The sequence below is a fragment of the Mollisia scopiformis genome (genome assembly GCF_001500285.1).
Source record: "Mollisia scopiformis unplaced genomic scaffold LY89scaffold_23, whole genome shotgun sequence".
Taxonomy (NCBI): domain Eukaryota; kingdom Fungi; phylum Ascomycota; class Leotiomycetes; order Helotiales; family Mollisiaceae; genus Mollisia; species Mollisia scopiformis.
The window spans coordinates 821,199-847,187 of NW_017263603.1; the positions used below are offsets into that span (position 1 = coordinate 821,199).

At 47.9% G+C, this 25,989-nt stretch overlaps 11 protein-coding genes across 11 annotated transcripts; 5 read left to right on the plus strand and 6 right to left on the minus strand.

Annotated features, from left to right (window-relative positions):
* Positions 1 to 651: 651 nt before the first annotated feature.
* Positions 652 to 1,139, plus strand: LY89DRAFT_674292 (uncharacterized protein; the record flags this gene model as incomplete). The annotated part of the gene is made up of 2 exons (XM_018213430.1): positions 652 to 942; positions 1,002 to 1,139. The coding sequence occupies 2 exons, from the start codon at positions 652 to 654 to the stop codon at positions 1,137 to 1,139; spliced, it is 429 nt and encodes a 142-aa protein (XP_018066084.1).
* Positions 1,140 to 3,572: 2,433 nt separating this feature from the next.
* Positions 3,573 to 6,741, plus strand: LY89DRAFT_786602 (uncharacterized protein). Its single transcript, XM_018223000.1, has 3 exons — positions 3,573 to 3,910; positions 3,961 to 6,568; positions 6,631 to 6,741. Exons 1-3 carry the CDS (start codon positions 3,694 to 3,696, stop codon positions 6,713 to 6,715), a joined length of 2,910 nt encoding a protein of 969 aa, XP_018066085.1. The 5' UTR covers positions 3,573 to 3,693; the 3' UTR covers positions 6,716 to 6,741.
* An 892-nt stretch (positions 6,742 to 7,633) lies between these two features.
* On the minus strand, positions 7,634 to 11,736 carry LY89DRAFT_594208 (uncharacterized protein; the record flags this gene model as incomplete). The annotated part of the gene is made up of 3 exons (XM_018209789.1): positions 7,634 to 9,250; positions 9,297 to 10,743; positions 10,793 to 11,736. 3 exons carry the CDS (start codon positions 11,734 to 11,736, stop codon positions 7,634 to 7,636), a joined length of 4,008 nt encoding a protein of 1,335 aa, XP_018066086.1.
* Positions 11,737 to 13,191: 1,455 nt separating this feature from the next.
* Positions 13,192 to 14,422, plus strand: LY89DRAFT_688903 (uricase). The gene is made up of 2 exons (XM_018215801.1): positions 13,192 to 13,458; positions 13,510 to 14,422. Exons 1-2 carry the CDS (start codon positions 13,322 to 13,324, stop codon positions 14,279 to 14,281), a joined length of 909 nt encoding a protein of 302 aa, XP_018066087.1. The 5' UTR covers positions 13,192 to 13,321; the 3' UTR covers positions 14,282 to 14,422.
* Positions 14,423 to 14,522: 100 nt separating this feature from the next.
* LY89DRAFT_786605 (uncharacterized protein) lies at positions 14,523 to 15,252 on the minus strand. The gene is made up of 2 exons (XM_018223001.1): positions 14,752 to 15,252; positions 14,523 to 14,699 (listed from the first exon to the last, which is right to left on the minus strand). The coding sequence occupies exons 1-2, from the start codon at positions 15,210 to 15,212 to the stop codon at positions 14,612 to 14,614; spliced, it is 549 nt and encodes a 182-aa protein (XP_018066088.1). The 5' UTR covers positions 15,213 to 15,252; the 3' UTR covers positions 14,523 to 14,611.
* A 170-nt stretch (positions 15,253 to 15,422) lies between these two features.
* On the minus strand, positions 15,423 to 18,463 carry LY89DRAFT_688904 (putative eukaryotic translation initiation factor 3 subunit C). Its single transcript, XM_018215802.1, has 3 exons — positions 18,012 to 18,463; positions 16,987 to 17,960; positions 15,423 to 16,937 (listed from the first exon to the last, which is right to left on the minus strand). The coding sequence occupies exons 1-3, from the start codon at positions 18,364 to 18,366 to the stop codon at positions 15,672 to 15,674; spliced, it is 2,595 nt and encodes an 864-aa protein (XP_018066089.1). The 5' UTR covers positions 18,367 to 18,463; the 3' UTR covers positions 15,423 to 15,671.
* A 95-nt stretch (positions 18,464 to 18,558) lies between these two features.
* Positions 18,559 to 19,918, minus strand: LY89DRAFT_625214 (uncharacterized protein). The gene is made up of 3 exons (XM_018211068.1): positions 19,417 to 19,918; positions 19,299 to 19,362; positions 18,559 to 19,213 (listed from the first exon to the last, which is right to left on the minus strand). Exons 1-3 carry the CDS (start codon positions 19,558 to 19,560, stop codon positions 19,017 to 19,019), a joined length of 405 nt encoding a protein of 134 aa, XP_018066090.1. The 5' UTR covers positions 19,561 to 19,918; the 3' UTR covers positions 18,559 to 19,016.
* Positions 19,769 to 21,832, plus strand: LY89DRAFT_722827 (uncharacterized protein). Its single transcript, XM_018218763.1, has 3 exons — positions 19,769 to 20,343; positions 20,515 to 20,698; positions 20,752 to 21,832. Exons 1-3 carry the CDS (start codon positions 20,063 to 20,065, stop codon positions 21,526 to 21,528), a joined length of 1,242 nt encoding a protein of 413 aa, XP_018066091.1. The 5' UTR covers positions 19,769 to 20,062; the 3' UTR covers positions 21,529 to 21,832.
* A 4-nt stretch (positions 21,833 to 21,836) lies between these two features.
* LY89DRAFT_688907 (uncharacterized protein) lies at positions 21,837 to 22,688 on the minus strand. The gene is made up of 4 exons (XM_018215803.1): positions 22,541 to 22,688; positions 22,438 to 22,493; positions 22,208 to 22,382; positions 21,837 to 22,148 (listed from the first exon to the last, which is right to left on the minus strand). The coding sequence occupies exons 1-4, from the start codon at positions 22,608 to 22,610 to the stop codon at positions 21,997 to 21,999; spliced, it is 453 nt and encodes a 150-aa protein (XP_018066092.1). The 5' UTR covers positions 22,611 to 22,688; the 3' UTR covers positions 21,837 to 21,996.
* A 283-nt stretch (positions 22,689 to 22,971) lies between these two features.
* On the plus strand, positions 22,972 to 24,950 carry LY89DRAFT_688908 (Prephenate dehydrogenase). Its single transcript, XM_018215804.1, has 5 exons — positions 22,972 to 23,144; positions 23,387 to 23,494; positions 23,545 to 23,656; positions 23,709 to 23,857; positions 23,902 to 24,950. Exons 2-5 carry the CDS (start codon positions 23,420 to 23,422, stop codon positions 24,778 to 24,780), a joined length of 1,215 nt encoding a protein of 404 aa, XP_018066093.1. The 5' UTR covers positions 22,972 to 23,144; positions 23,387 to 23,419; the 3' UTR covers positions 24,781 to 24,950.
* A 232-nt stretch (positions 24,951 to 25,182) lies between these two features.
* LY89DRAFT_688910 (ribosomal protein S9) lies at positions 25,183 to 25,901 on the minus strand. The gene is made up of 4 exons (XM_018215805.1): positions 25,826 to 25,901; positions 25,747 to 25,769; positions 25,338 to 25,659; positions 25,183 to 25,285 (listed from the first exon to the last, which is right to left on the minus strand). Exons 1-4 carry the CDS (start codon positions 25,872 to 25,874, stop codon positions 25,245 to 25,247), a joined length of 435 nt encoding a protein of 144 aa, XP_018066094.1. The 5' UTR covers positions 25,875 to 25,901; the 3' UTR covers positions 25,183 to 25,244.
* Between the last annotated feature and the right edge of the window lie 88 nt (positions 25,902 to 25,989).

The window sequence follows — 25,989 nt, forward strand, 5'->3', positions numbered from 1 at the left end:
GGAGTGGATCGTGAGGTGAGCGAGCGAATGTCGGCTGGGTGGATCTTTGGACGAGGAGAAAGCGTGGGCTTAGTGTATGCTACCGGAGCACGAAGATAATGAATCAACGGCAGCCCCTCGACCAAATTAATGTCCGACAGGTCGCACGATATCAACAACAAAGGAGGAGAAGGGAGAAGGGAGAAGGGGGAGGAGGAGGAGGTATGAGATGATAAATCACGAATAGATTGAGAAGAAAAGTGAGTTGAGGATGAGGATGAGGAGTGCAGGCGGCGCGTGTGGCATGTGAGTGAGGAGGGTGGCCGTAGCGAAGCGGAGGAGGAGTGAGGTGAGGTGAGGTTTGGTGAGTTGGGAGTCGAATGAAGTGAGTGAGTAAATCCCTCCCGTCGAGTGGAGTGCAGTGCGCGCTCGCTGTCTGTTGTTGGCGGACCGGAGGACTGGCTGGCTGGCTCACTGGACTGGAGTGGAATTTTCTGCTTTGCTGCTGCTCTTTTGCCTCTTTGCTTCAGGTGAAGGGTCTCTCAGGCCAGCAATGATTGGGCCTTGGTCGCGGTCCAAGAATCGCGCTCTCCTTCTGAAACAGCGACCGAGAGCACGAGCACCCAGAGAACCCAGACGACCGTGGGACTAGAGGATGATGGATGATGGATGATGGGCAGCGCCACCCCTGCCGGCGAGCGATACGACCGTCAAATGATTTACAGTGCAGCCCAGCAGGGTAAAGAAGACATGGCATGGACCAAGACAGCCGTGACAGACAGGACAGGATGGAGGGATGCGAGGGAGTTTAACGGAACAAGAAAATATCGAGAGTTTGGGCTTCACGATGCGCGCTGGGCTGGCCGTGTATCCTCGAGAGACACCGCTGGCGAGGACGTTTATTCGAGGCGTCTTGTCTGGTCTAGTCTTGGCCCCTACAGTCGGATGGATTACTTTGGCTGGGTACAGCATGCATGCGCAGAGAGAAGGACATGCAGAGGCTGAAGCTGAAGCTGCAGCAGTGGATCGTGGATGGTGGATCTAAGTGGAAGGACATCGCTGGCCCCATTGCTCTGGTTTGGTCCTTCAACGCCGCCGCCGTACCGTACCGTGTACTACAGCAGTACAGTACTACCATGTCAACTACTGTACTGTACTGAGCTGTAGGTATGAGATGAGCCTCCGACACGCTGCCTCCTCCGATCATCCAACCAACCAGTTTCGAACCGGGTCCGTCGGCGGTCATTCTCCTCTGACCTGCCCTCTCTGGCTTTGGCTCTGCTCTGCCTCTTCCATCGTCGCCGCTTTCGTTGCTGGATGCGATGGATCATGGATCTCGAAAATGCACCAGATGCTTGGCTTCCGTCCAGGGCGACCTTTTGTTTCGAGCTTCCCGCCAATGGCAGACTACCACCCGTCAGAGCCTAAGTGGCGCTTCCGAATAAACTCGAAACACCTGGTGCACCTGCTAAGTATCCAATGATGCCCACCGCCCGCCAGACCCTAGCATGTCCTGGAACCCCCCGGCATGACGAGGTGTGTAACAGGAGCCGTTTGAAGATGCGAAAATCGACCGAAAAGGAAACATTCCTAGGATCATCTGAGAATGTCCTGCACCGAAAGCAGAAACGCAGGCAATATCCGCATCTTCAGATTGCCAGATCTTCCAGCATATTGGGACGATCTGAATGGGGTCATGGAACATGATCTTCACTCTACGTGAGGTCACTAGAAGGGCTGTGTTCGTCTGAACAATGTCTAAGCTGTCCTAAACAGATTGAGATCAGAACGATCCTCATTTCCCCTCCTCAATGCCATCATGAGTGAGGGGTCTCGGAAGCCCCTGAATTGCTTCCTGTCAACCTGTCCGCTGGCTGCTGCTGCTGCTGCTGATCATGATGATGCTGCTGTCAGCAAATCAACAATATGTTTCTAGCTTATTGGAATCTCACGATAGGGACCATGTGAGTCGCGTCAGCCCCACAGCCGAAGCTGTCCCTGCGATCCTCTCTCAGGGGCAGTAGCAAAAAAGTGTTGTCAAGTGCTTCCTGCTTCCTGATTCCTTCGACAATAGGATCCCTCCTATCTGATAACAAACATCGAAACATCTAGGCACGTCAAAGTCCAACACCAAGAAAAAAGCCACGCAACCTGACCACACGTTCTGAATGTTTCCCAAAGCACGGATATCAGACTTGAAACAATGCGGCAACTTGATGACGCCCTCCCTCGGCCTAGAAGTGCGGGCACTTTTCCCGCATTTCAAAAAAAGTTTATCGAGGAACATCCCAGCTTTGAGCTCGGGAACGAGCTTGCTTCCAAGGCACTTTTTTCCTCCCTTCAACTAAAGCTTTCTCCAGGATGCAGGAGTTCCCAAGCTTGTGCTGGATGCAGGAACCGAGCTTCACATTTCTTGAAAGGGGTCAAAACATCATCATCTCACAAATCAGTCCATCCAGCAGCACACATGCCATCGATCCGTCTTCGTACAACTACCTGATCTTGTGCGTGCTCCTTGCTGATAATATCATGCTGACGGCAACCACCATCGGCGACTATTCCTTTCCATTGCCGTGCCGTATGCACGACATGGAACGCATGCCGAGATGAGTTGAATCACTGGCCGACGACGTTTCACACGCAATATGCTGACCGCCCCAAAAATAGGCCCCTCGTCAAAAAATTTGATAAAGTAGTTGATATGCCTCGTCCTGGTCCTCCATCCGAGAACCACCTCCTAATCTGAAGACATTTCACGTGTTGTTTCTATTTCCGTTTCTCATTTCATTTGGCAGATGTCTCCTATCGTAGTACCCAGTATCGAGATCTGCTTTATCAAGGTTTGATGCATATCTCAGGCTGAACGCGCTCGGTTTTGTTGGGACGAATCATCAGTGTCCTGACCTCTTAGCCGCCAGCGCGTGGAAAGGATCAGGTTTCGGTCATGCACAAGTCTCAGGTTTGTTTACTTCTCGTATTTCTCTCATTTCGTTGTTTCTGCTTGAGTTGGATGGATGAGTGGTTGTTCATGCTGTTTGATGTGAGTTGGGTTTTGGCATGATGTGGTTGTTCGTCAAGGGTTGTTGGTTTGATGCTGTGCAATGCTATGCTCATCTGGAGATGTGTGTGCTTTTCGGGGATTTGGGGCTGTTGGATTTTAGGTTGAGATTATGACCGTCTGATCTTCCTACTGAGCTTGAGCTAGAGATGTTCATCTGCACTCGTCAAGGGTATAAGTCCATATACGTAGGATACTTGGTTTCTTCGGTCAACTTTGGAGCCCATAAAGGCTTCATGAATGGAGACTTCAACTTGGAATTACGCAAAGTTGAAAATCTCGAGCATCTCAAATGAGGATATATTGAAATTTCTCACTACCCTCAATTCTAAATAATGGAATTTCACAGCGCGTCTCGTGATGGTTGGTGCTTAACTTACACGTCGAAAATATATTCCGTAGATCAACCAATATCCACAACGAAACCCTCTGCTGAAAACTAGCATGATTACATCTGAAAACCATTGAGGTGAGGAACCTCGTCTTCCATTCATTAACGCTCTAAATGTAATTTATGCTGTCGAATTCGACATCACGTGAATCTCGAAGTACAAGGTTCTTCTCGGCTACCACAGAGCTTCCAAGCTCTCAACTTCCAGCCTTTCGCAGCCTCGAGCTCTCACCAAGAACAATGAGGTAGCTCACCCACCCAACGGATGGCTCTCGACCCCTCGAACGGCTACGTCGCCGCACGAAGCCTGCAAGACCTGACCGAAAATGCCCTCCCAATATTCAACGTCGAGCGAGTGCAGCTCCAGTTCTCGATAGCATCCGACTTTGTGGCCGCGCAAGTCGCGAACAACGTCTTAGTGCTAGCCCTCTCAAATGGCAGAATCCTGAGGATTGATTTGGATAACCCTGCTGATATTGACGGTATGGGAGCCGCAGATTCTGGCCTCGTTCGTGTGCTGAATTGTGAATAGACATTGATCTGCCGAAGAAGACGTCGGAAGTTGGGGTCATACGGCGCATGTTCCTTGACCCCACCGCCTCGCATCTTATTATATGTACAGCTCTGGGAGAAAATTACTACCTGCATACACAATCGCGGCAGCCGAGACCTCTGTCCCGACTGCGTGGAGTCTCGATAGAATCGATAGCGTGGAATCCTGCTTTACCTACGACTTCTACTCGAGAGATACTCATAGGGGCATCGGATGGCAATATCTACGAAGCATACATCGAGCAATCTACAGAATTCTACAGAAAGGAAGAGAAGTACCTCAAGACTCTGCAGAAACTTCAAGATGGTCCCGTTGCGGGAATATGGGTGGATACAGTGGCAGACCCACGGAAGCAGGACGTTCGAAGAGTCTTAATTGCTACACAAGGCAGACTGTTACACCTGGTGGGCAAGATAGGGCGAGGAGGACATGATGGCGGTGGTTCAATATTCACACGACTTTTCGAGACGGAACAACCTACTGTACATGAGATCTCAAGAGTTTCGAGCACGGCGAACTCATCATTGGTCGTTTCTCCAGATGCTCCAGATTCGAACTCGCTCGAAAGCATAGCTACGGACCGGATATTTGCATGGCTATCTTCTCAGGGAGTTTTCTATGGCCGTTTACTTACTGCGCCGGCGTCTGAGGAGTTAGGCACGAAGGTATTCTCTGAGGGAAAGTTGTTGCCTAGATCTCAACTACCAGCTGCTGAAGCGCCAGGGAGTCGTAAGAAGACCGCAATCGATTCGATCGAGTCGATTGCCTTGACGCAATGGCATATTGTGTGCTTAGTTGGCTCACGCGTCATTGCTGTTAATCGCTTGGACGACACGGTGGTATTTGACCAAGTCGTCTTGGACCCTGGACAGCAAGCCTTAGGACTCTTTGCAGATCAGCAGAAGAACACTTTCTGGCTATTTACTGCCCAGGAGATTTACGAAATTGTGGCTACAGACGAGGACAGAGACGTCTGGAAAGTGATGTTGAAGACAGAGCATTTCGACGCAGCATTGAAATATGCCAGGGGTCCAACCCAAAAAGATGCCGTTGCAACAGCCTCTGGTGACTATCTCATCAGCAAGGGATCATACCTTGAAGCTGCAGGTGTATATGGCAAGAGCAGCAAGCCATTCGAAACGGTGGCTCTGATCTTCGTCGACAATGACCAACAGGATGCGCTTCGGAAATACTTACTCACCAAGATCACTATGTACAAGAAATCGTCTACCATGCAACGTATCATGATTGCCAGCTGGCTGGTGGAGATATTCATGTCTAAATTAAACTCCCTTGACGATACCATCATCACAAACGCTGAGTTATCTGAAACCCTCAATCCTGCTCAAACGCAAGACCAGCTAGAAACCATTCGAGCAGAGTTTCAAGAATTTGTCAAGAAGTACAAATCGGATTTGGACAAGAAGACGACTTACGACATCATAAGTAGCCATGGAAGGGAAGACGAACTGCTCTTCTACGCAAGTGCTATCAACGACTATAATTATGTCCTCGGATATTGGATGCAAAGAGAACGGTGGAAGGAAGTGCTCGATGTTCTCAAGAAGCAAACAGAGCCGGAGATATTCTACCGGTACAGCAGTGGGCTCATCACCCATGTTGCGACTGACCTTGTCGACATCTTGATGAGACATCCTGATCTCAAGCCACGAAACCTCATTCCTGCCCTGCTCGCCTACGATCGAAACTTCAAAGGACCTCTTTCACAAAACCAAGCTGTCCGCTACCTCCTTCATGTCATTAATCAACTTCATTCCACCGATGCAGCTGTTCATAATACTCTAATCTCTATCTACGCCTCTCACCCATCGAAAGACGAGAAAGCTCTACTCTCATACCTCGAAACCCAAGGTGACGAACCAAGTTTTGACTCCGACTTCGCTCTTCGTCTCTGCATCCAACACTCCCGGGTCCAATCATGCGTCCACATCTACAGCACGATGGGCCAATACCTTCAAGCTGTCGAACTCGCCCTCGCACACTCTGAAATCGACCTCGCGTCCCTTGTTGCCGATCGCCCAGTTTCCAATCCGGCTTTAAGGAAGAAACTCTGGCTAGCAGTAGCCAAGAAAGTGATATCCCAATCAAACGGTATCAAGACCGCCATCGAGTTCTTAAAACGATGTGATCTTCTCAAGATAGAAGATCTAATCCCGTTCTTCCCCGACTTCGTAGTCATCGACGATTTCAAAGAGGAAATCTGCGCTGCTTTGGAAGACTACAGTCGCAACATCGACGTCCTCAAGAAAGAAATGGACGAATCCTCTCAAACGGCAACTAATATCAAAATCGACATCACAGCTCTAGACCACCGCTACGCAATCGTAGAACCGGGCGAAAAATGCTATATCTGCGGCCTACCATTACTAAGTAGACAATTCTTCGTGTTTCCCTGCCAGCACGCCTTCCACAGCGACTGTCTAGGCAGAAAAGTCATGGAGCAAGTAGGTATTGGGAAGGGGAAACGGATCCGCGAATTGCAGGGATTGATCAGTAAGGGTATGTTGGCTGGGGCGAAGAGGGAGAGGGCTATTGCGGAGTTGGATGGGTTGGTGGCTGGTGCTTGGTAAGTTCTCTCTTCCTCTTTCCTGCAATGATTTGGGCTGAGCTAATGGAATGGGATTGCAGTATTCTCTGCAGCGACTTTGCGATTAAGCGCATTGATGAGCCGTTTGTGCTCCCGACGGATGATAGGAACGAGTGGGCTTTATAATAAGAATGGATGCTGTGTAATATGACTTGTTGACTTACTACTCTGCTTTCCGTGCGTGAATTTTGATGTTGGATTTGCTTTAGTTGACGGCTTTCTCCCTTTCTTACCATCTCTTCTGGCTCAGCCCTTCTCTCCTGCTCAAGGAACCATCAACCTCTCCTCCCATATAAGCATGCATTCGCACCTAAAGAACTCCTTCCTTACCAGAGCTCTTTCTCCTCCTTGCGCCCCATTATATACGTACCCTCTCTTCCGCGAGAAAACTTCATATTTCCTTTCCCTAGCCTCTCACAGTATCTCGTCTTCAGCGAGTATCCGAAAATATTAACTCATCTAGTATCTTATCCACCCATTGTTGCACATCGCCATCCTCTTGACCTAGGTTTACGGAGAAATGATTTTTTATATCAGGTGGTGGGCAATAAAGATGCGCGAATCGTCAGCTCCTCGACCTAAGTCAACAAACAGAGAGATGATTTTCATTTTAAGCGATGCGTAACACAAAAAGGGGAAGGATATCTCTCAACTTCTCGACCTAGGTCAATTGAAAGGGGATCACTATCTGAGGCGGTGTGCAACAAAAGGACGGATGGATACGGTGGCTCTTTTAACCTAGGTTTTCAGAGAGAGAGGATTTCGGTCTTGTGCGCTGTGCAATAGAAGTACGAAAACCATCTGAAAGCGTTCACACACGAAAAAGAGTCACCAAAGATCATCAGAAGAAAATCACAAGCTCAAATGCTTTTAATTCCCGCTCGAAATCGCCCACCTGTCCACCGGAAATGCTCTTTACAATACCACCCACCCACCTCGATACGCCAGCCCCCCATTTCCACGCCCTAATATACAACTGGAAAAAAACGCCCCCAGTGCCTTAAATACGCCCATTGCTTTCTTTCATAGTCATACAATAATACCCTATCCCAGAACTCCATTCTTGATCCCAAGTTCAGAAGGGTCGCTGATGCTTCTCTGTCGTTCGGTTCTGCCTTCACTCGCATCATCGTTATCGCTCACCATATCCTCGTCGCTACTTTCTTCTTCGAAGACGATTCGTCTTAGGAGACTGCGGTCGAAGAGCTCGGCTACGAAATGCCGGACGCCGAGACGGAAATGGTGGGATTCGAGCAGGATCATGATCTTCCGGAATAGAGCTGGTTGTTTGAAGCCTGGTGCTTTCTTGCCTTTGATGTGCATCAGTTCTGTCATTGCTTTCTTTTGCAACACTGTGTTGCCGAGGTCGGTGATGAGTTCAAGTATCCGTTGGTTGACGGGGTCGTCATCTCGCCTGGCCTCTGAGGAGGCTTTTCGCTGCTGGTCCGTCATGACGATGTCTATGACTTTCTCGTGCTTCCAAGGTTGGTAGGAGAAGAACTTGCTCAGATCCTGTGGTATGCAGAGGCCAAGTGATACGCCCATTGTAGTTGTATTGCTGTCCCAATTGTACTCGGATAAGATCTCAAGCCCATGTACGCTTCGTGAAATGAGACCTAGTACGAAGAATGCAGTTCCCCGCAGACTCATAATCTCGTGGGATTCGGCGATCTTCACGATGTTCTCAATTACATCTGATTCTTCGAGGAAAGGTGCTCCTAGCTCCATCGATCCAACATTGCCCACAGCCCATAGACATCCTTTGACTTTGAGAATCAGTTCTGCATCGTTGGACAGCATTCCGTAGTCACGAATTGTGGCAGCGAACTCTTCGAAGTGACCTTTATCACGCAAAAGCTTACAGCCTTCTTTTGTCCTGGTCAGCTCTCGATAGAAGTGCGGAGGTACGTGAGCATCGTTATCGCCTTCCATGAAGAAATTATCCTCGTCCATGCTCATTCGATTTGACGTGTCCTCCTGGATCTCAACAAACGAACGTGCTAAGCTGGCTTCGATGACACCAACATAAGTATCATTTCGTCCCAGGAACCAGTCGTCCATCTCATTGCTAATGTAGTCTAGACCGTCAAGATAGTGATACCCAATTGAGGTGGAGAGAAATCGCAGAAGTAAAGGCGCGCCAATCTCCCCAAGGTGGTCTAGAGCCGGACGGCACTGAACAATGTATTCCAGATAGTCTTTCCGATTGCAGGCTTCTTCGAGGATCTTAATAGCGGTTGCGCAAACTTCCACTTCTGGATCATACAACTGGGTAACCAGAAGCTGAATAGCCCATTTCGAATCGCCTACACCTTGGTTTCCTGGGCCACTGGGTCTTGATCGGCTTGAGTATCTTCTTAAAACATTGGTAGCATATATTCGTATTTCTTTCGAACCTGCAGTTAGAGCCTTCGAAAGAAGCACTCTTGGATGGCCTTGTAGAGTGTAATTGAAATTTGAAAGCAGAAGCTTGATGAGATCGGGTCTTTGTTTTAGGTCAATGATGTGATACATCATATTGATCATCCGCCATCTGTCAAGCATGGCAAGACCTTTCACATCACCAGTCAAAGTACCAATCATTGCAAAGTAACCAGAGCATAAGGTCTCGGAAAGACGTTCCCTGGAAAACATCGGTGATGATGCTGTCAAGCCGCTTGTCTGCGAATGTCTTAGCTTTATTCAGAAATAAAATAGAATCACTTACCGGATCACACTGTGCTAAGCACTCTGCAATTTGCCTTAGCAGCTTGTTATCGACCAGATACTTGACACCCTCCGTGGTTTGAAGAAGTGTATGCATGAGGGCGCATCCAACCCTGACATACTTGGAATGAATTCGTGTGTTTCGAACTTCAGCGAATTTGTATTTGAATGGTCTGTAGAAACTCATGATTCTTTTAATGAATTTTGATGCTTTGATGGCTTCATCAAGGCGCTTCCCATTGAGTAGGGGGCCTTCGATGACCTTTAAGATGATATCCCATTTCCACTTTAATGAATTTGAGCTTGTAAGGACTTGCGTCTCTACCAGCAGTTGCCGAAATGTCGTCTCGTCAAGTGAGAGATTTGGATTGAGTTTGGGCTGATCCTCCAAAATTGTCAAGTTGTCGCTACTGTGGTTGATAGCCAGAGCTCCAGCAGCAGAAGGAGTCGTCCGATAGAGTGTTCGACTTATACTACTAATTTGGTAGACAGTCCCCGTTGCATCAAATCTGTCCTCTTTTCCGAAATGGGAGGCTGCGGTGAAAAGCTCAGGAAGCAGTTGAAGCTGACTACTCCAGGATGACGGTAGCAGATTGCTAGCAAGTTTGAGGACTTCGCCAATCAGCAGAGTAGTTTTTCTCTTGAGCATGGAGTTGTCGGCTTCTCTCGTTACTTGTAATAACGCATGAAGTAGATCACATGAGATCAAGACTGCAAGAATGAGTGCTGTATAGTGGTCGACGAAGCTCTTATCTCCAGATTCATCATCAACAGGTTGAGTAATCTTCTGTGGAGCCGCCTTTAGATTTGCTACCCGTCCATACGTAGTGAGTCGCCTGCCCGCCAAGAACGAAGTTGCCCAGAAAGGTGATTTAATTCGAAGGAGCAAATAAAGCAAATCGATGACCGTTTCACGTATTGACGGGTTTGGTAGCATCAAGCAATGAACCAACGACCGAATTGCTCTGAAATTGTACATAGACAAAGTCATAAGACCAGACCATGATTTTAGTGCATATGCGATCGATTTCGAATTTTGCTTCAAAATGCTCTCCTTTGCAAACAGAGAGTCAGTGAAAGCTGTGAAGAGAACCTCGAGCTCGTAACCAGAACGGAGGTACTTTCGACGCTCTGGGGCGTCTAGTAGGTACAAGAATGCCGCTGTAAGACTTTCTGAACCTTCGTAAGTCCCTTCACCTAAGGCATCGGCCAATGGTCTCAGTCCACCAGAGGCCATGAGAAGCTCTGGATCACGGACCATGATTTCAGCTAAGGTTTCGATGCATATTGATCTCAGTCGGTCTTCGGTGTGTTCAGCAACAGATGCTATCGTCCTTACAACGCCCCTGGAAAGCTCTTTCACGCCGTCTTTAATGTCTAGAAAAGCACGCACGAACTTCAGTGCTTGTTCACGTTCGACGTCCGCTTTTCTTTCTTTGATAAGGGAGCTACGCAGCCGTTAGCAAGCTTCACATAGAGACAGCCCTTGTTGCTTACAGAATAACCAAATAGTCCGTGTTTAAAGCTCTGATTTTCTGCAGCGACGCAACATCTGACATAGCGTATCGCGTCATTCTGTATCCAGCTGCCACGACATCTCGACTATCACTAAGGAGCATCACTTGCATCCTTAGCCCGAATATGGACCACACAAGGTCATACTTCAGCATTGGGTATCTTTTGAATAGCTCGACGAGGTTGTTCGCATGTCCGACGTAGTAGTCCGGAGTCAATCCCTCAGTCTCCAAAGCCTGTAAGATCTCTGCAAGAGCATATGTGGGCGATTCTGCTGGCTCATCCAACTCAGAACCGCCAGCGCTTCTCGTTGCGCTGGGAGGCGAACGCAATCCACTACTGCTCTGAAACATAACTTCCATTCGCGACCTTGTTGGAGTTGTAGGTATCTTCGGTCTCTGTAGTTCTGAGATCTGGTTCCTTAGCTCCTTGATCTTCTGGTTGGAAGAATTGAGCTCTGCTTCGACGCGCTGCCGTTGTTCCTTGGTCTGCTTAGCCTTCTTCGTATTCAATGCCTCCAGCATATTCTCGCTCCCTTCTTTGATCTTCATTTCTCTATTCAAGGATTCGCGCAAGCTCGCCAGTATCTGCTCGGGTATTACTCCATCATCCTCGTTCAGACGCTCCAAGTTGACCATAGAGGCATTCACATCCAAACCAGAACCGGCTCTAGAGGGCGCAAGTTGACTGCGCATATTTGAGCTGAAGCTTCCTGGGGCAGGAGATGGAGCCAAAGAAGAGCCTCGGGGGCCGTAGGACGCGGACGAGTTGGACATGGCGCGAGTGCCATTGCCCATAGGCCCAGGTTGTAACCCATCTCGATCGGAGCTCGTCCTCCCATTGAGCGTGCTATAAGATGGCTGATTGTACAAGGACTTCTGAGTTGGCGTCGCTGACGTGCTCAGAATGCTCGGTGGGCCAACCATCTGTCCATCGAGGGGGGAGGTCAAGGTGCTTGAACTGGTGGTGGCATGTGTGTCTAAATAGCGGGATGGACCTTAAAAAGACCCAGCCTATCCACACGTTTTCTTCCAACTCATTCGGGGGTGGTCTTGCGCGCAATGTGGATTTCGATATTTTGAAGTCGTTGTCTCGTTGGAGATGGGAGGCTGAGAGATATCGCGAGGTGGGCGTAAAGCAATCAGATGCGAGCGCAGCAGATATTCGTTGCAATGGAGTTCGTAAACGTTCTGGGAGGTTTGGGTGATCTTTCTTTTCGTTAATTTCGTGGTTGCGACAGATTCTTCGGTATGTACATGATCCTGTTTCAAGCAACGTCTTCAGCATAGGATAGGGAAGCTTAAGGATTACGAAGCACGGACCTTGCGTAGCCTGTCCTGTAGCCAGTCCTGTAACCAGTGCGAGTTCTCTACAGTTTCGAAGTGACTTGTCTTGTTGAAACAATTTGTATTCTACCAAAAAGTCTGATCCGCTATCCAGCAAGTTCCTCCGGCTGAAAGTCTTGCTTCTTCTAAAGATAGATGAAAGGTTGTGGTTTTACGGTTGAGCACAGAAGCACGTTGGATGAACCTCTACCCGAGAACCAACTCTTTGCATTGGCAGCACGACAGGCCATTTGCTATCTTGAGACAGCCTCACTCATATCTCAAGGACATATCGTCACAAAGCTTGAATGCCACCGGATGCATAAATTCCGGAGAATTCCCACGATAACAACTCGTCCCATCTTCCGCCATCATATGCACGGCCTGCGAGCAACCCAGAGTGCAAAAGCAAGATTTCCCAACAGCTTGAGTGGGATGGACGTTTGCGACCGCAAGAAGACCTTTTACTTAATTGCATAGGTTTTGCGATAGTTCACCAAGGTTCGTAGATGTTTTAATGCGCTGATATCAGAGCCTCTTCTCACGCAACAATAATCATCACAGCCGCACAATAGGACAAGGAGCTTCACATCCCAACCTCCAATGAGAAAATGTGGTGGGGATCAGCCTTCCGCTACTAGGGTACATCACACCACCGCGGAGCACTCGGTAGCATCCGGGAATCAGCCTTGTATGGTTGTGATGTTCTCAACAGCAAATTCAATAATCAGAAATTGGTTCAAATCCGTCTTATCCAGAAGAAGTCTCTGCATCGATGCGGACCAGACCAAAAAAATCAATCTGCCGACATGATTGAAAGATCCATGGAAAGAAATCACAGCAAAATACTTGCGAGGCTGAAGTGTCGGCCGTCTCCGAAGTGAAGCTAACCCTGCCATCAAGCTCTGAACGCCTCGACTTGGATCTACGGGTCGTGATTCTCCTCCTTCGCAGCTTGCCGTGCCGTTAGCCACCCTCCGAGAGATAAGCAAGATAGTCATATAAAGGTGTCCAAGCTCCCCACGATAGTCCATATTCTCATCCTCACTTCAATCAAGGTACTTCATCAATTTACCAGATACAGGTCATTGCTACAAGCTTTCAAACATTTAAGCACATATCGAACATCCTACTACTCGATACAATTGTCAATTGACTTTATTTAAACTTATCACACATCTCAGCAATGGCCTCAATCGTCTCAGCACGTTATGGAAAGGACAATGTCCGCGTCTACAAGGTCGAGCGGGATGAGAAGTTGGGTACGCAGACTGTCACTGAGATGACTGTCTGCGTTCTTCTCGAGGGTGCTATTCAGACATCGTATGCTTCCAGAACCTTTAATCATCATATATCATTTCTAACCAATTCCAGATATACCAAAGCCGACAACAGTGTCGTTGTCGCCACCGATTCCATGAAGAACACCGTCTACATCAAGGCCAAGGAGAACCCAGTCACCCCTCCTGAGCTATTTGCCAGCATTCTCGGCACCCACTTCGTCGAAACCTACCCTCACATTACCACTGCCAACATCAAGGTCGTCACACACCGTTGGACAAGAATGACCATTGATGGCAAGCCACACCCACACTCCTTCTACCGTGATGGAAATGAGACCCGCAACGTCGAGGCCGTGGTCCGAAAGGGTCAGGGCATCGATATCCGCAGTGGCATCGTCGGTTTGCTAGTGTTGAAGAGCACTGGCTCCCAATTCCACGGCTTCGTCCGAGACGAATACACTACACTTCCCGAGGTCTGGGACAGAATCCTTTCAACAGATGTGGACTGTGGATGGCAATGGAAGACATTCTCAGGATTGACTGCTGTCAGATCAGCTATCCCCAAGTTTGACCAAGCGTGGAACGGCGCTAGATCCATCACCATGAAGACTTTTGCAGAGGAGAACAGCCCATCGGTTCAAAACACCATGTACAAGATGTGCAACTCCATCTTGGAGGCAGTACCAGAAGTCGAGACAGTCGATTATGCTCTCCCCAACAAGCACTATTTCGAGATTGACCTTAGCTGGCACAAAGGCACCAAGAATACCGGCAAAGATGCCGAAGTCTACGCTCCTCAATCAGGACCCAATGGTCTTATCGAGGTCAAGGTCGCCAGATCTCAAAAGTCATCCAAGCTATAGATGGATTTGCTGGATGTGGATAGATGGATAGATCGTTTAAGCAATATCACGGCCGTTTCATGATATATGTTGGAATTAGGCGTTCCGTTTGAAGAAAGAGCTTTCTAGGGCCGCATCACAGATAGGAGTTCCCAGATACCAAATTGAAATATCAATTACTACATCAAGTTCCTCTTGCATTTTCGAATTGTGGTTTCTCATAACCTTACATGTTGATAAGTGTCACACCTCGTCTCTAACTCATTGTCCCAACATCAAGTCCTAGCTTAGTCACAAGCATTTCAAATGATTGTCTTTTTTATTCGAAGAAAGAGTGAGAACTGCGTACCCTCAACAACTCAAATCATCCAGCTCAACTTTCCCCTTATCTCCCTTCTCAAACCTCTCCGTCATAACATGCACCTGAGCAACCATCTTCCTAAACCACACATCAACCCTAATCCCACACCCAAACTCACTAACCAACATACCTCAACAGCAAATCCATCTCCCCAACACTAACCTCCATCTTCAACCACACAATCCGCTCCATCCTCCTCCTCATCTCCTTCCGCCTCCCCACCCACCTAACCCTCCTCCACACCTGTCTCCATCCCATATATCGTCCCTTCTTCTTCCCTCCCCTACCTCCACCCATACCCTCTTCCTCATCCTCATCCTCCTCCAACTCCCCCACAAGCCTCTCCAGCACCTCAATCTCCCTCATCAGCCCGCCGTCTCTTTCCACAGGCGCAAGACAGCTCTCACTCCCACAGCATTCTAACACGCTCTTTAGCGTCGCTTTCGTGGCTTCGAGGTCCGATTTGAAGGCTAGGATCTCGGAGGAGGCGGAGAGGGTGAGGGTATAGAATGTTAGGTAGGAGGCGAGGAGGCCGAGGAGGAAGGTTAGGATAGAGAGGACGTTGGATGTTGTTGTTAGGGGGGTGTCCATTTTTTGGGTATGCTTAGATGAGAAGGATCAGGGAAGAGCTGAAGATGCAGAGAGGAGAGTGGGTTGAAAAATAGGAAGGGAGAGAGGTGTTAGTGTCTAAAGTGCTAGAATGTTCGAGGTTCGGTGGGACATTTTGAGACGGGAGGCTTCTCTTTGTCGTTGTGGTGTGAGAACGCATGATAGGATGTTTACAGAATAGGATGTAGTCAAGTCTGACACTAAGTATTTAAGTATAACTTACTAAGAAATACACTACCACTCAAGCATTTGAAACGGAAAGATTCCCAAGTAACAGATCACTTGCAGAAAACGCAAAAGTCACTATGTAGCAAGAAATGTATGTAAAGTTAAATTCCACAAACGCAATGAGAGCGGCTTTTCGAAAGCTCTAAGGAACGCCTAAAGAGCATACAAAGCCCAATATAACCATTCCCAATGCATAAACCAACAACCGACATTCTAAGCTCGGACCGCAGCACCCAAAGCACCACCAGTAAACTGAGTACCACCAGCCTGTCTCGGCGCACTAGAGCCACCACGACCACCACGACCACCTCCACGTTGACCGCCTCTGTTGCCGCCACGGCCACCTCTGCCGCCTTGTCGCTCAAACGCGTTGGCTGTGCCTTGTGTTCTCGTCTCCAGTGTTCGCTCGTTGCTCTCGATGAGACCGCTTGCTTTGTCGCTGAGAGTCAGGGCCAAGCTCTGCAGTCTGCTTAACTCGACACCCTTTCTGAAGATGATGGATGAGTTGACTTGGTCGAGAGCAGCGGCAAGCTCCTCGTGGCTGATCATCTTGCTGACGATAGCAGCAACCTTACGTTTGCTAAGCTCGAACATCGAAGAAAGGGTAGTGACAGAAAGTGTGTCATAGAAGGGAGCGTAAGTGAAGAGGTATGTTCGAAGACCTTCCTCTTGGATTTGTTCCGAGAGCATGGTCTTGATAGATTCGGGCTTTGCCATCAGTTCCCAGATCTTGATCGAGTGGATGAACTCGGTTGCCTTCTTCCATTCGCCAGCTGCCAATGCCTTCGAAGCTTGCATGACGTGATCTCGAGTGTTTTCTGGAGGACCTGTGAAGATTTGGCGTTCATGATACTCGAGCATTCTTCGGTAGGTCTTGCTGATGACTCGCTTCTTGATATCAGGCGATGAGCCGGTCTGTGCAAGGAGGGGAATCTCGAGCAGCATACTGCATGTGAGGTAGACACACTCGAGAAGCTCGAGGTTGATGTGCATGTGGAAAGGCAGTTGACGTTGTCGCTCAAGTCGCTCTTGTTCTGGTGAAACCTGGTTATATCGTTGGATCATCACACCCTGGGCAAGGAGTTCCTTTTGACGACCACTTCCGCAAATCTCTTGGAGTGTAGTCTGAGCTTCATAGACAAGACCGGCACGGAATGCGCAAAGTCCAACTTGAACGAGAGTTCTGTTGAAAAGGATTTGGCTGTGGACATCGAAGGCGTTAATGGTTTCTTGTAAATGAGACATGAGCATCATATCACGAGCCTTGTAGTAGTTGTCGTGCAGCGCGAGGAAGTAGATCTGGCAAAGCATAGCGCGGGCACGGATGATACCATCACTGTTGATGAAGAGATATGTGCAAAGCACGTTAACCAGTTCTGTGGCGTCGGTAGTCTTGTTGCGAGGGGTAATGGAGGAGTCGAGTGACTTGGGGATTGCAGTCCAGCAGTTCTCCTCGAGGATCTTAACGACGGCAGCGGGCTAAGAAGATTGTTAGCATACTCAGTAGGCCCGAGAAATGAAAACTAACCTTAAAGTAAACATGTTCCAGTCTTCTCATGACGATTCGGTTGAGGCTATCTTGCTGAACTTGAAGACTGTCGTCCTTCTTCAAAGTTTCGGTGAAGAGCAAAGTTCGGACGATATTGTTGTATAAAGCTCCTTCATCAGACAGACGGTCGATGTATTCGGCAGTGTGGGGGTCGATGTGTTGAAGGGACCGAGTAAGTTCATCATCGAGTCTTTCAACATACGAGACAATGCTGCCTGGAATCTTGAATTTCTGGCCTGGAGTGATTGTTGGCTGCTTATCATCATCCTCCCATTCCTCAGCGCTCTCAACGACCACCAAATCTCGGTTTGATTCGAGAACCTCCAGAAGATTTGCAAATTCCTTCTCGGCTGCCTTCCATTGGTCCTGGGACATGAATGTCTGAACACCAGTACTCAGGTCAAATCTGGTGGAGATGATAGTCAAAAGCACCCGGACTCGTTGGTATGGTGTTTGGGCAACCTCGTAGAGCTTCTCCATGATCTTGATTTGCTCGGTTCGGTCGGTGTTCTTCTTACCGCGGGATTCCATGATGGTTCTGAGATGCTTCAGGATGCTTTCTGGTGTGAACTGCAATGTTCGTCCGCCCTTGCCAACAGTCGAGAATCCCTCATCGTCGTCGTCCAGAGCAAGTTGAGGAACTCCTGAAACAGGTTTGACCTTCTTAGGCTTCGGAGCAGGCTCTTCCTCCTCCTCTGACTCCATAAACGCATCTTTATCTGCTCTGTATGCATCAATGTCCTTCTGGTAATCCTTATTGTTCTTCTTGATGCGTTGTTTGACAGCATTGAGACCACGAGCATTGGTCGCATTCATCTTCTTCGTCGAGACCTTTTGCTTCGCGATCGTCTCATTCATGAATTCCTCCAACTCTGCCACAACTCTGATATACATTTTGGGCGTGTTGCCAGCCTGGACCAGCTTGGCCACCTGTCGATTGAGTTTGTCATACTCTATGAACAATATATTAGCCAAGTCACACCCCTCATCAGTTTATGACCTACCATTCGAAATAACACCCCAATCATTAATCTTTTCTCCATTTTCGATGGCCTTGACAGTACCCTCCAATTCCTCTAATCGTTTGTCCTTGGCACTCTTCACAACCTTCCCTCTATCCTCGTCACTGCTCTCCTCGCTTTCAGAGTCTGCGTCTCGCAAGAACTTGTTGATACCGCTCTTCTTATTGCCATCCTCGTCTTCGCTGGATGAGTCCTCTTCGTCTTCGTCCTCCTCGTCGGAATCTTCAGCGTCGGATGCCGCCTTTTCTTCTTCTTCCTCTTCAGAGTAGAGCTCTTCCTCGTCGGAGGAGCTGCTCTCGCTCGAGCTGTCGCCAGCGGCACGGAAGAATCGAGACATCTTGATAGATGGTTTGCGATTTATCGAGAGTGGCACGCGTTGCGATCCAGGAGACGTATTTGTGGGGTTATTCTGTGAATTTTTAATATTATCGCGGGCTGCGCGATTGAGGGGCAAATTAAGCGAACTTTTCATGAACTTTTAGGGCTCGAGCTATCTTAGGCAGAACAAGAAAACAGAGAATACATATAACTGTAGCAACAGATATGAGTACAAATTCTACCCCAATTTTCAGATTAGATGACCTCGACTACTGTGCCGCGCAGACTTCTTATGACTCATTTGTTCCTAGCTAATTTTTTTGAGAGTCACGATTTTCAAGGTATCGACCAACATTGAGAAGCCAAGACAAGTCGAGGAGGGAAAATGATGGACGGACCTGTGACAGATTGTCTGTAATGAGATGAAGACCAATGCACCATTTCTGAAATAATGAGTCAAGGTCATGCCCTCCTCATATCGAAACTTTCCCAGCACCACCTGCTCGCCATAAGGCTGCCCGTTCAAAGTCCCGCAGATGAATGGATCTCTAGTGAAACACATATTCTAAACTCATATCCGGAAGATGTAGTGACAGAGCCCAGCTAGTAAACTCCATGTCCTCCCATGTGCGCCTGCACCACCCAATGCTGATGAGAATGAAGCCTTTTTCACGTGTCCCTGTCAAGCCAATCCGGATGATCTGTAACTCTCCAAGCCTTGATTCCAGTGGGTCTCTCTGCACGACTTTTCCTGGCTTGCTCGAGAACCTGGAGGGTATCTTGATCGCCCATCAGCTTTCGAAATCGTTGTATTTCTTTATTTGCCGTTTCAGCCGACTTTGAGAATTCTTGGAACAACACCTCAGCTGCAAGTACAGTCAGCGATCATATAAATGAGCCAATCAATAGTCGAGGGCACAAGGAGCAAGAAATGGAGAGAATCTTGCATACGTGAAGGTTGTTTAGTAGCCAGAGGTGAGATCAGCCTGGGAACTGTAGTTCGTAGACCTCGCAGCTACAATAGAGTGTCAGCGAGCGCTCCTAGTATATTCAGGTCGAGTTTCCTCACTTGGATATGCATTTCCTTGAGTGTCTTCATCGCCTTCTCGAGTCTTTCCTCATCCCAGACATCTTCCACTGCTGGATTTGAAGCTCCTTGCTGTCCTTCGCTTGCAGCCGTAGGGTCCTCAGACTTCTGTTGCGCTTCGGCCATTTCTGTCTACATTCGCGATGTTTGCGGCGTTTCTTTGGAGGTGTATTGAAACTCAAGAGAAAGTCGACCTTTTGGTTGAGAGCTTAGACACATGGTGTGTGGGGTAAATTCAGCCGCAAAACGTGGTGGCCGTCGCACTAAGCTACAATAGGCGGGAGCCAACTTCTAGAAACGACAGAATAAGGAAATAACCACAAAAATGTGTCCGGGTGATGAATTGTTCGTATACCCTCTAATTATTTTTAAGAAGGTTTTGAATATCTTTGAGTTGTAGGATTGTTTAGTTGATTAATGGTAGGCTGGCCATCAAAGCAAGGCCTGTTTGAGCGAAGCGAGCAGCAGTCTCTTAGAGGAGGTCGGCAACTTCTTTGAAGAAGACAGCAACATTGACAAAATTCTCAAGTTTCGCGACACATTGTAGTTCCCAAGCTCTTCAAGCCCTTCGTACGTCCTAGCAAATTTTGGTCCTTCCAGGACTTACACAGCCCAGCGCTACCATCTCATGATCTCCAATATGGACACACACGAAGCGTCAGAGTCGAATGATGTTATCGTCATTCAAGACATCCCCGCTGGAATCATCTTCGGTTATGATGCTAGAAGCTATCCAATACTCAAAAAGGCCATATACGGAGGTATCAGACAGGTTCCCAAGGGTGTACACTTCGTCTGGGCTGGCTCTAGCCACAATTCTTTGAGAACTGGATTCTGGTTAATGACTTCTGAAGAACGTAATTGGCTTTTCGCCAAGAGATGGGACCCTGAGCAAGAAGTCCTAATTAAGTGCGTAGATCCTCTTCTTTTCCTTGTCCATCCTTTTTCTAAATTTTCTTATTTTTCTACTTATTTGCAAGCTTCTGTTTCTCATTGATCAAATACGACAAGTCTTCTTCTTATTTCACATATTAATCAACTTCTTCGACATTTACGATTGCTGACAGAATGTGAACAAAGTAACGATAAATTGAAACAAAGTAGTCTTGTTGTCCCAGAATTCTTTCTTGGGCTTCACCCTTACCACGAAACGCCTACTGGAGCCAGTGGCGGTTCGGATATTTTATCTAGACTGCCAAATATATGGTACAATCTTACATCTTCGATCAACGGCGTTATGCTGTCGAGAATCACTAGCAACTCGGTACAAAATACTCGGCGCTATCCTTACATAATATGTGCTAACCCAAAACTTAGACAGTAAACAATTGGTATGTGTCAACTACACATGAGTATACGGAGAAGCGCGAGACACAACAAGCCGGATTCTCCATTTCTGAAAAAGATGAAGTCCTTAGCTTCATCTTTCCAAAAGAAACCAGGACATACACTCAGGATGCTATCGGCCGAGAACGAACAAAGCAAGCCATGGACACCAGCAACCATGTCACAACTATCATCAATGATGTTTGTGACTCTGGAGACTACACAGAGATTGTTGGTGAATTACAGTTCTGTTACATCACGGGCATGATCTTAGGCAACGTTGCTTGCATGGAGCATTGGATTCACGTCGTCAAGATCGTGTTTAGGGCTTTCAAACTAACCTTGGACTCACCCATCTTCTTCAAGAAGTTCATTGAAGCCATACATACCCAATTTCTTTTTGATGATGTTGGAATCGATGGCAGCATCTTCGACTTCGACAACAGCCTCGCTCAAGATTTGAAAATCATTCTCATCAAGTTCAAGTCCGAGTTTGACCAACTGGTTGCATTGCAACAGAATCTCACTGATGACCAGAAGGCCGTTTGCAAAGGTTTCGAGGAGTTCGAGCAATCTCTCTTGACTTTCCATAATGGATGGAATTTACAAGCAAACTACGTCCGGTCCGGAAGAATTCAAATGGAAGACGGAGAGTATGTCGACGCAGAAATGACAGATTTTCAAGCGGAAGATGAGAGAGGCGAATTCGCACCGGCCGTTGTGGAGTTGGATGATGATGGCCGTGAGAAAGGGCTCATCAGCTTCTAGCATACTTGAGAAATCTCGGGGTGTTCTTGATTGTGGTTGAGCAGGGTTAGATCTACAACCTGAGTAGACAGGTCAGATTGGAATTGGGTCCATAACAGCAAGATCGTTCCCGACTCATGATACCCATGAAGACAGACATAATGAGTCAATATGAAGCATATTTTCTGAGGTTTGGCTAGGTAGTGTTTTCACTAAGAAGCGAAGCATGTACGGCGTTTTCGAGTCAAAAAATTGGGAATGGCGTCACAGATGTACTTCTTTAACCTTGTCACGGAAATGAAGCATGGCAGAAAGTCAAAAACAGGGCTTGCTTGAGAATTCGAGGATCATGTATTCTCTACTGCTGCGCTAAAAGCGACCATGTGACAAGTAAAGCAAATTGGGGGCCAGGCAAATCATGCCGTCCTCCCTCGTTATTGTCATCTCCACAGCGAAAACCAAGTCCAGAGAGTATGAAAGGCCAATAATTTAGAGACGACGACCACGGCGACCTCCCTTGCGACGAGTGGAGTCGGATGGGGTTGGGGTGACATCCTCGATTCTGCCAATCTTCATTCCTGAACGAGCGAGAGCGCGAAGAGCTGATTGAGCACCTGGACCTGGGGTCTTGGTTCCGTTACCTGTATCAAATGTAGTTAGCAACCATTCCTTCTTATTCCTTCTCCCCAGAGAAACGTACCTCCAGTGGCACGGATCTTGATGTGCAGAGCGTTGATACCCAACTCCTTGCAACGGGTAGCGACATCCTGAGCAGCCAACATAGCAGCGTATGGGGAAGACTCGTCACGATCGGCCTTGACCTTCATCCCTCCAGTAACACGGCAAATGGTTTCGCGGCCGGAAAGATCAGTAACCTGTTCGCCAATTTCAGCACATTTCTTCAGTAGGCTCGAGAGAGGATTCCCTTACGTGGACGAAGGTATCGTTGAATGATGCGAAAATACGGGCAACACCGAAAACGAGTTCTGCAGACGGTCAGCGAGGTCTGCGACAACGAATTTTGCAACCATGCCTCCATCTCTAACTTGGGGGCCGAGGGAGATGTTCTCCTGGGCGGGACGAACGACTTTCTTTGGGGGCATGATGTCGGTTGTCTTGGTGTTGACCTTCGTGAAGTTTGACGTTGGAAAAGTTCGAGGATATTCAGAATTGGCGGTTTGTGGTGGGCTGTGATTAAGCGTTTAGGCACAGGCGAGCTGGATTGAACTTGAACCAATTAAATCATATTACGCTAACGGACTTTCTTTAATCCGTTCGGGAGAAAAAGTCAAAACCCAGCAGTCAGAGCTCTAAATTTTCTTCTTTTTCCAACAGTCATAAATCTCTTTTGCGCAACAACCACGGTTTTTGGTGGCTAGGGATGAAAATTCTCCAATGCCATAATCTCCTTTCATTTCTCGTTGCAGTGTCGAAGACTCGGTTATAATGGCAGCACGCACGGATTCGAACATGAACGGATTGACCATTGCACAGAAGAAAGTCCCGAACATGGATGGATTCGTTATTGGCATTATAGGAATGGGAGATATGGGGAAGATGTATGCCCGGCGACTCAGTGCCGCTGGCTGGAGGTAATTCACCTCCCTAGCTGCTGTCGCTGGGCTTCAGCCATTGTGGTAAGTCCATTCCGGAGCTTAAAACTGCTCTTCTTCTTCGCCCTATTATGATGACTTGAGTGCATTTGGCTCGAGTATTGGCTTCAGCTTCCCTGACTACCTTTCTGGTATCAGGACTGGCGGTTGACTTTCTCTGATGAAACATCTCAGCTACCTTATTTTATTTTGTCTGAAATTATGTTACCCCCTCAAAAATATTCAACGATGTTACCAAAGGAGCATTGGCTAACAGGATCATCCAGGTCATCAATTGCGATTTCTATGAGTAACGGCTGATGAATGGGCTCAGGGTCAATGCCTGCGATAAGGAAGAGAAATACAAGGCGCTGTGTGAAGAGTTTGCGGACAATGTAAACATCGTATATAGAATATCCCTCAACAAGTGCTGAGACCTGTATAGAAACTACTCAAGATTTTTCCAAACGGCCATCTCGTCTCTCGATCGTCCGACTACATAATCTACAATGTTGAAGCTGCATCGATCGACAAGGTTGTCGCGGGGTACGGGCCATGTACGACCTTGTGATACCCCTCCACGATGTTTGTGTTACTGATATATTGAAGCTACGAAGCAAGGTGCAATTGTTGGCGGTCAGACTTCTTGCAAGGCCCCTGAGATCGCTGCTTTTGAGAAGCATCTTCCAGAAGATGTCGACATCGTCTGCTGCCACTCTCTCCACGGTCCAAATATCGATCCTCGTGGACAGCCTCTGGTATGACCAACAGCTGCTTCGTATGGCTGAACTAACAACTGAAGGTCTTAATCAAGCACCGTGCCTCCCAAGAGAATTTCGATAAGGTCGAGCATGTCATATCTTGTTTAGGCTCAACCCACGTCTACCTCTCAGCAGCCCAGCATGATCGTATCACTGCAGATACCCAAGCTGTTACCCACGCCGCTTTCCTCAGCATGGGCAAAGCTTGGCATGCAAATTCCCAGTTTCCATGGGAAATTGCTCGCTATGTTGGTGGCATCGAGAACGTCAAGATCAACCTGACTTTGCGAATCTACTCCCAGAAATGGCACGTCTACGCCGGCCTCGCTATCTTGAATCCCTTTGCTAGGGAACAGATCAAGCAGTACGCACAGTCTGTCACGGATCTTTATAAGCTTATGCTTGGAGGACACCGTGATGAGTTCGAATTCCGTATTAAGAAAGCTGGTTTGGCCGTATTCGGTACAATGGAGTCAACTGAAGAGTTACTTCTCAAGGATGAGGTGTTGGACCGTTTCTCTCTTGGCAAGAAGCCGGAAACACCACTGCCAAACAATCACTTGAGTCTTCTTGCCATGGTAGACTGCTGGTCTCAGCTGGGTATCGTGCCATATGACCATATGATTTGCTCTACTCCACTCTTCCGTCTCTGGCTTGGTGTCACAGAGTACCTGTTCCGTAAGCCTGCGCTATTGGATGAGGTGATCCGTATTGCCATTGAGGACAACACTTTCAGGTCTGATGATCTAGAATTTACCTTTGCTGCGAGGGGTTGGTCTGATTGTGTCACATTTGGAGATTTCGAGTCGTACAAAGATAGATTTGTGAGCACGCAGAAGTTCTTCGAGCCTCGCTTTAAGGACGCCACGAAGGTAGGGAATGAGATGATGAAGACAATTTTAGACAACACGAGTAGGTAGTAGAAGGAAGGATTAGACATCTGGAAGCGCAAGCACAAGGAGACTTGGGTGGAGTTGTGGCTGTCTGGCTGCTAGGCAAGGGCGTTGTGGTTGTATGAAACTCTTTCGATGCTTTACTGTGGTGCTCTGGCAAATATTCAACAGTAAATGCCAAGATTTGACAGAAATTGAATCTCCAACATGGAATGTGCTGTGCAGAGGTTGGGAACAGGACGGTTTGCATGAGTATTGAAATGAAATAGCAACACACGAATCTCCACAAGAGAAAGCACTGGGTTTCAATGGCGCAATTCCATATCACATCGAGGTCGAGTGGCTCGTACATGTTCAATCAGAACGCCTTGCTTGTGCCGGAAGTTTTGCATTCATTTGCTTAGATTCCTACAACCAGCAAAAATCGCAGCCCATCCATTGCAAATGCAGTAGAAACCATTCTCCAGACCCAGCCCCCAAACATTGAATCTTTAACGGTACGACTTTTGGTATCTGGCTCTTGCACCGGGACCTGTCACTTTCATTAGCACCAATCCATCTTCGTTGATTCCAGCAGAACCCACCTCCAAACTTCTTAGGCTCGCAACGTCTGTTATCGGCAACCAGCAGCGTTCGGTCGTATGTAGTGAGGGCTTGCTTCAGGGTGTTCTTGGAGTGCTCATCGACGAACTTTTGGTAGTAGGCAACGATGGACTTGGAGATGGCTTGACGGATGGCGTAGATCTGGGATGTGTGTCCACCGCCGGTGACCCGGACGCGGATATCGACGTTGGCGAACTTGTCGAGGCCAACGATGAGGAGGGGCTCGTAGACCTTGAATCGCAAGATCTCGGGTTGGACCAAGTTCAGAGGCTTTCCGTTGACCTTGACGAGTCCTTTACCAGCCTAATTCCTTCGTGTCAGTCTAATGTCCTGTTTTTTCTCTTTTATCCTCCTCGTCGGGTCCTCCTGTCGTGCTCGAGTAATTCGTACCTTGCAGTGGGCGACGGCCGTAGCTATTCAAAATTTCGTCAGCATCTCTGTCGCATTCAAGATCAGTCATTCCTCCTACCTGTCTTCTTCTTGCCGAAGCATTGTACACTCTGGGAAGTGGAAGCCATGATTGTGGCGTTCGAGAGTGTAGTCGATGTGTTGGAAATAAAAGAATGGTCGTCGTCGCGGGAAGTCAGTTTTCGATGTTCGCTTAGCAGATTTTCGTGAATGCGACTTTCTGTG

What these genes read in the sequence shown, in the direction of transcription:
- LY89DRAFT_786602 (XM_018223000.1), top strand. Translation starts at nt 3,694, where the DNA reads ATGGCTCTCGACCCCTCGAACGGCTACGTCGCCGCACGAAGCCTGCAA. An exon ending in TAACCCTGCTGATATTGACG is followed by an intron (nt 3,911 to 3,960) that starts GTATGGGAGCCG and finishes AATTGTGAATAG; the next exon opens with ACATTGATCTGCCGAAGAAG. An exon ending in GGGTTGGTGGCTGGTGCTTG is followed by an intron (nt 6,569 to 6,630) that starts GTAAGTTCTCTC and finishes ATGGGATTGCAG; the next exon opens with TATTCTCTGCAGCGACTTTG.
- LY89DRAFT_688903 (XM_018215801.1), top strand. Translation starts at nt 13,322, where the DNA reads ATGGCCTCAATCGTCTCAGCACGTTATGGAAAGGACAATGTCCGCGTC. An exon ending in GAGGGTGCTATTCAGACATC is followed by an intron (nt 13,459 to 13,509) that starts GTATGCTTCCAG and finishes AACCAATTCCAG; the next exon opens with ATATACCAAAGCCGACAACA.
- LY89DRAFT_786605 (XM_018223001.1), bottom strand. Translation starts at nt 15,212, where the DNA reads ATGGACACCCCCCTAACAACAACATCCAACGTCCTCTCTATCCTAACC. An exon ending in GAGATGGATTTGCTGTTGAG is followed by an intron (nt 14,700 to 14,751) that starts GTATGTTGGTTA and finishes TGTGTGGTTTAG; the next exon opens with GAAGATGGTTGCTCAGGTGC.
- LY89DRAFT_688904 (XM_018215802.1), bottom strand. Translation starts at nt 18,366, where the DNA reads ATGTCTCGATTCTTCCGTGCCGCTGGCGACAGCTCGAGCGAGAGCAGC. An exon ending in TTGGGGTGTTATTTCGAATG is followed by an intron (nt 17,961 to 18,011) that starts GTAGGTCATAAA and finishes TATTGTTCATAG; the next exon opens with AGTATGACAAACTCAATCGA. An exon ending in TGGAACATGTTTACTTTAAG is followed by an intron (nt 16,938 to 16,986) that starts GTTAGTTTTCAT and finishes CAATCTTCTTAG; the next exon opens with CCCGCTGCCGTCGTTAAGAT.
- LY89DRAFT_625214 (XM_018211068.1), bottom strand. Translation starts at nt 19,560, where the DNA reads ATGGCCGAAGCGCAACAGAAGTCTGAGGACCCTACGGCTGCAAGCGAA. An exon ending in TCAAGGAAATGCATATCCAA is followed by an intron (nt 19,363 to 19,416) that starts GTGAGGAAACTC and finishes ACTCTATTGTAG; the next exon opens with CTGCGAGGTCTACGAACTAC. An exon ending in GGCTACTAAACAACCTTCAC is followed by an intron (nt 19,214 to 19,298) that starts GTATGCAAGATT and finishes CTGTACTTGCAG; the next exon opens with CTGAGGTGTTGTTCCAAGAA.
- LY89DRAFT_722827 (XM_018218763.1), top strand. Translation starts at nt 20,063, where the DNA reads ATGATCTCCAATATGGACACACACGAAGCGTCAGAGTCGAATGATGTT. An exon ending in GAGCAAGAAGTCCTAATTAA is followed by an intron (nt 20,344 to 20,514) that starts GTGCGTAGATCC and finishes ATGTGAACAAAG; the next exon opens with TAACGATAAATTGAAACAAA. An exon ending in CGAGAATCACTAGCAACTCG is followed by an intron (nt 20,699 to 20,751) that starts GTACAAAATACT and finishes CCCAAAACTTAG; the next exon opens with ACAGTAAACAATTGGTATGT.
- LY89DRAFT_688907 (XM_018215803.1), bottom strand. Translation starts at nt 22,610, where the DNA reads ATGCCCCCAAAGAAAGTCGTTCGTCCCGCCCAGGAGAACATCTCCCTC. An exon ending in CCCCCAAGTTAGAGATGGAG is followed by an intron (nt 22,494 to 22,540) that starts GCATGGTTGCAA and finishes GACCGTCTGCAG; the next exon opens with AACTCGTTTTCGGTGTTGCC. An exon ending in TCAACGATACCTTCGTCCAC is followed by an intron (nt 22,383 to 22,437) that starts GTAAGGGAATCC and finishes ATTGGCGAACAG; the next exon opens with GTTACTGATCTTTCCGGCCG.
- LY89DRAFT_688908 (XM_018215804.1), top strand. Translation starts at nt 23,420, where the DNA reads ATGAATGGGCTCAGGGTCAATGCCTGCGATAAGGAAGAGAAATACAAG. An exon ending in TGTCGCGGGGTACGGGCCAT is followed by an intron (nt 23,657 to 23,708) that starts GTACGACCTTGT and finishes GATATATTGAAG; the next exon opens with CTACGAAGCAAGGTGCAATT. An exon ending in ATCCTCGTGGACAGCCTCTG is followed by an intron (nt 23,858 to 23,901) that starts GTATGACCAACA and finishes TAACAACTGAAG; the next exon opens with GTCTTAATCAAGCACCGTGC.
- LY89DRAFT_688910 (XM_018215805.1), bottom strand. Translation starts at nt 25,874, where the DNA reads ATGGCTTCCACTTCCCAGAGTGTACAATGCTTCGGCAAGAAGAAGACA. An exon ending in CTTCGGCAAGAAGAAGACAG is followed by an intron (nt 25,770 to 25,825) that starts GTAGGAGGAATG and finishes AATTTTGAATAG; the next exon opens with CTACGGCCGTCGCCCACTGC. An exon ending in CGGCCGTCGCCCACTGCAAG is followed by an intron (nt 25,660 to 25,746) that starts GTACGAATTACT and finishes CGAAGGAATTAG; the next exon opens with GCTGGTAAAGGACTCGTCAA.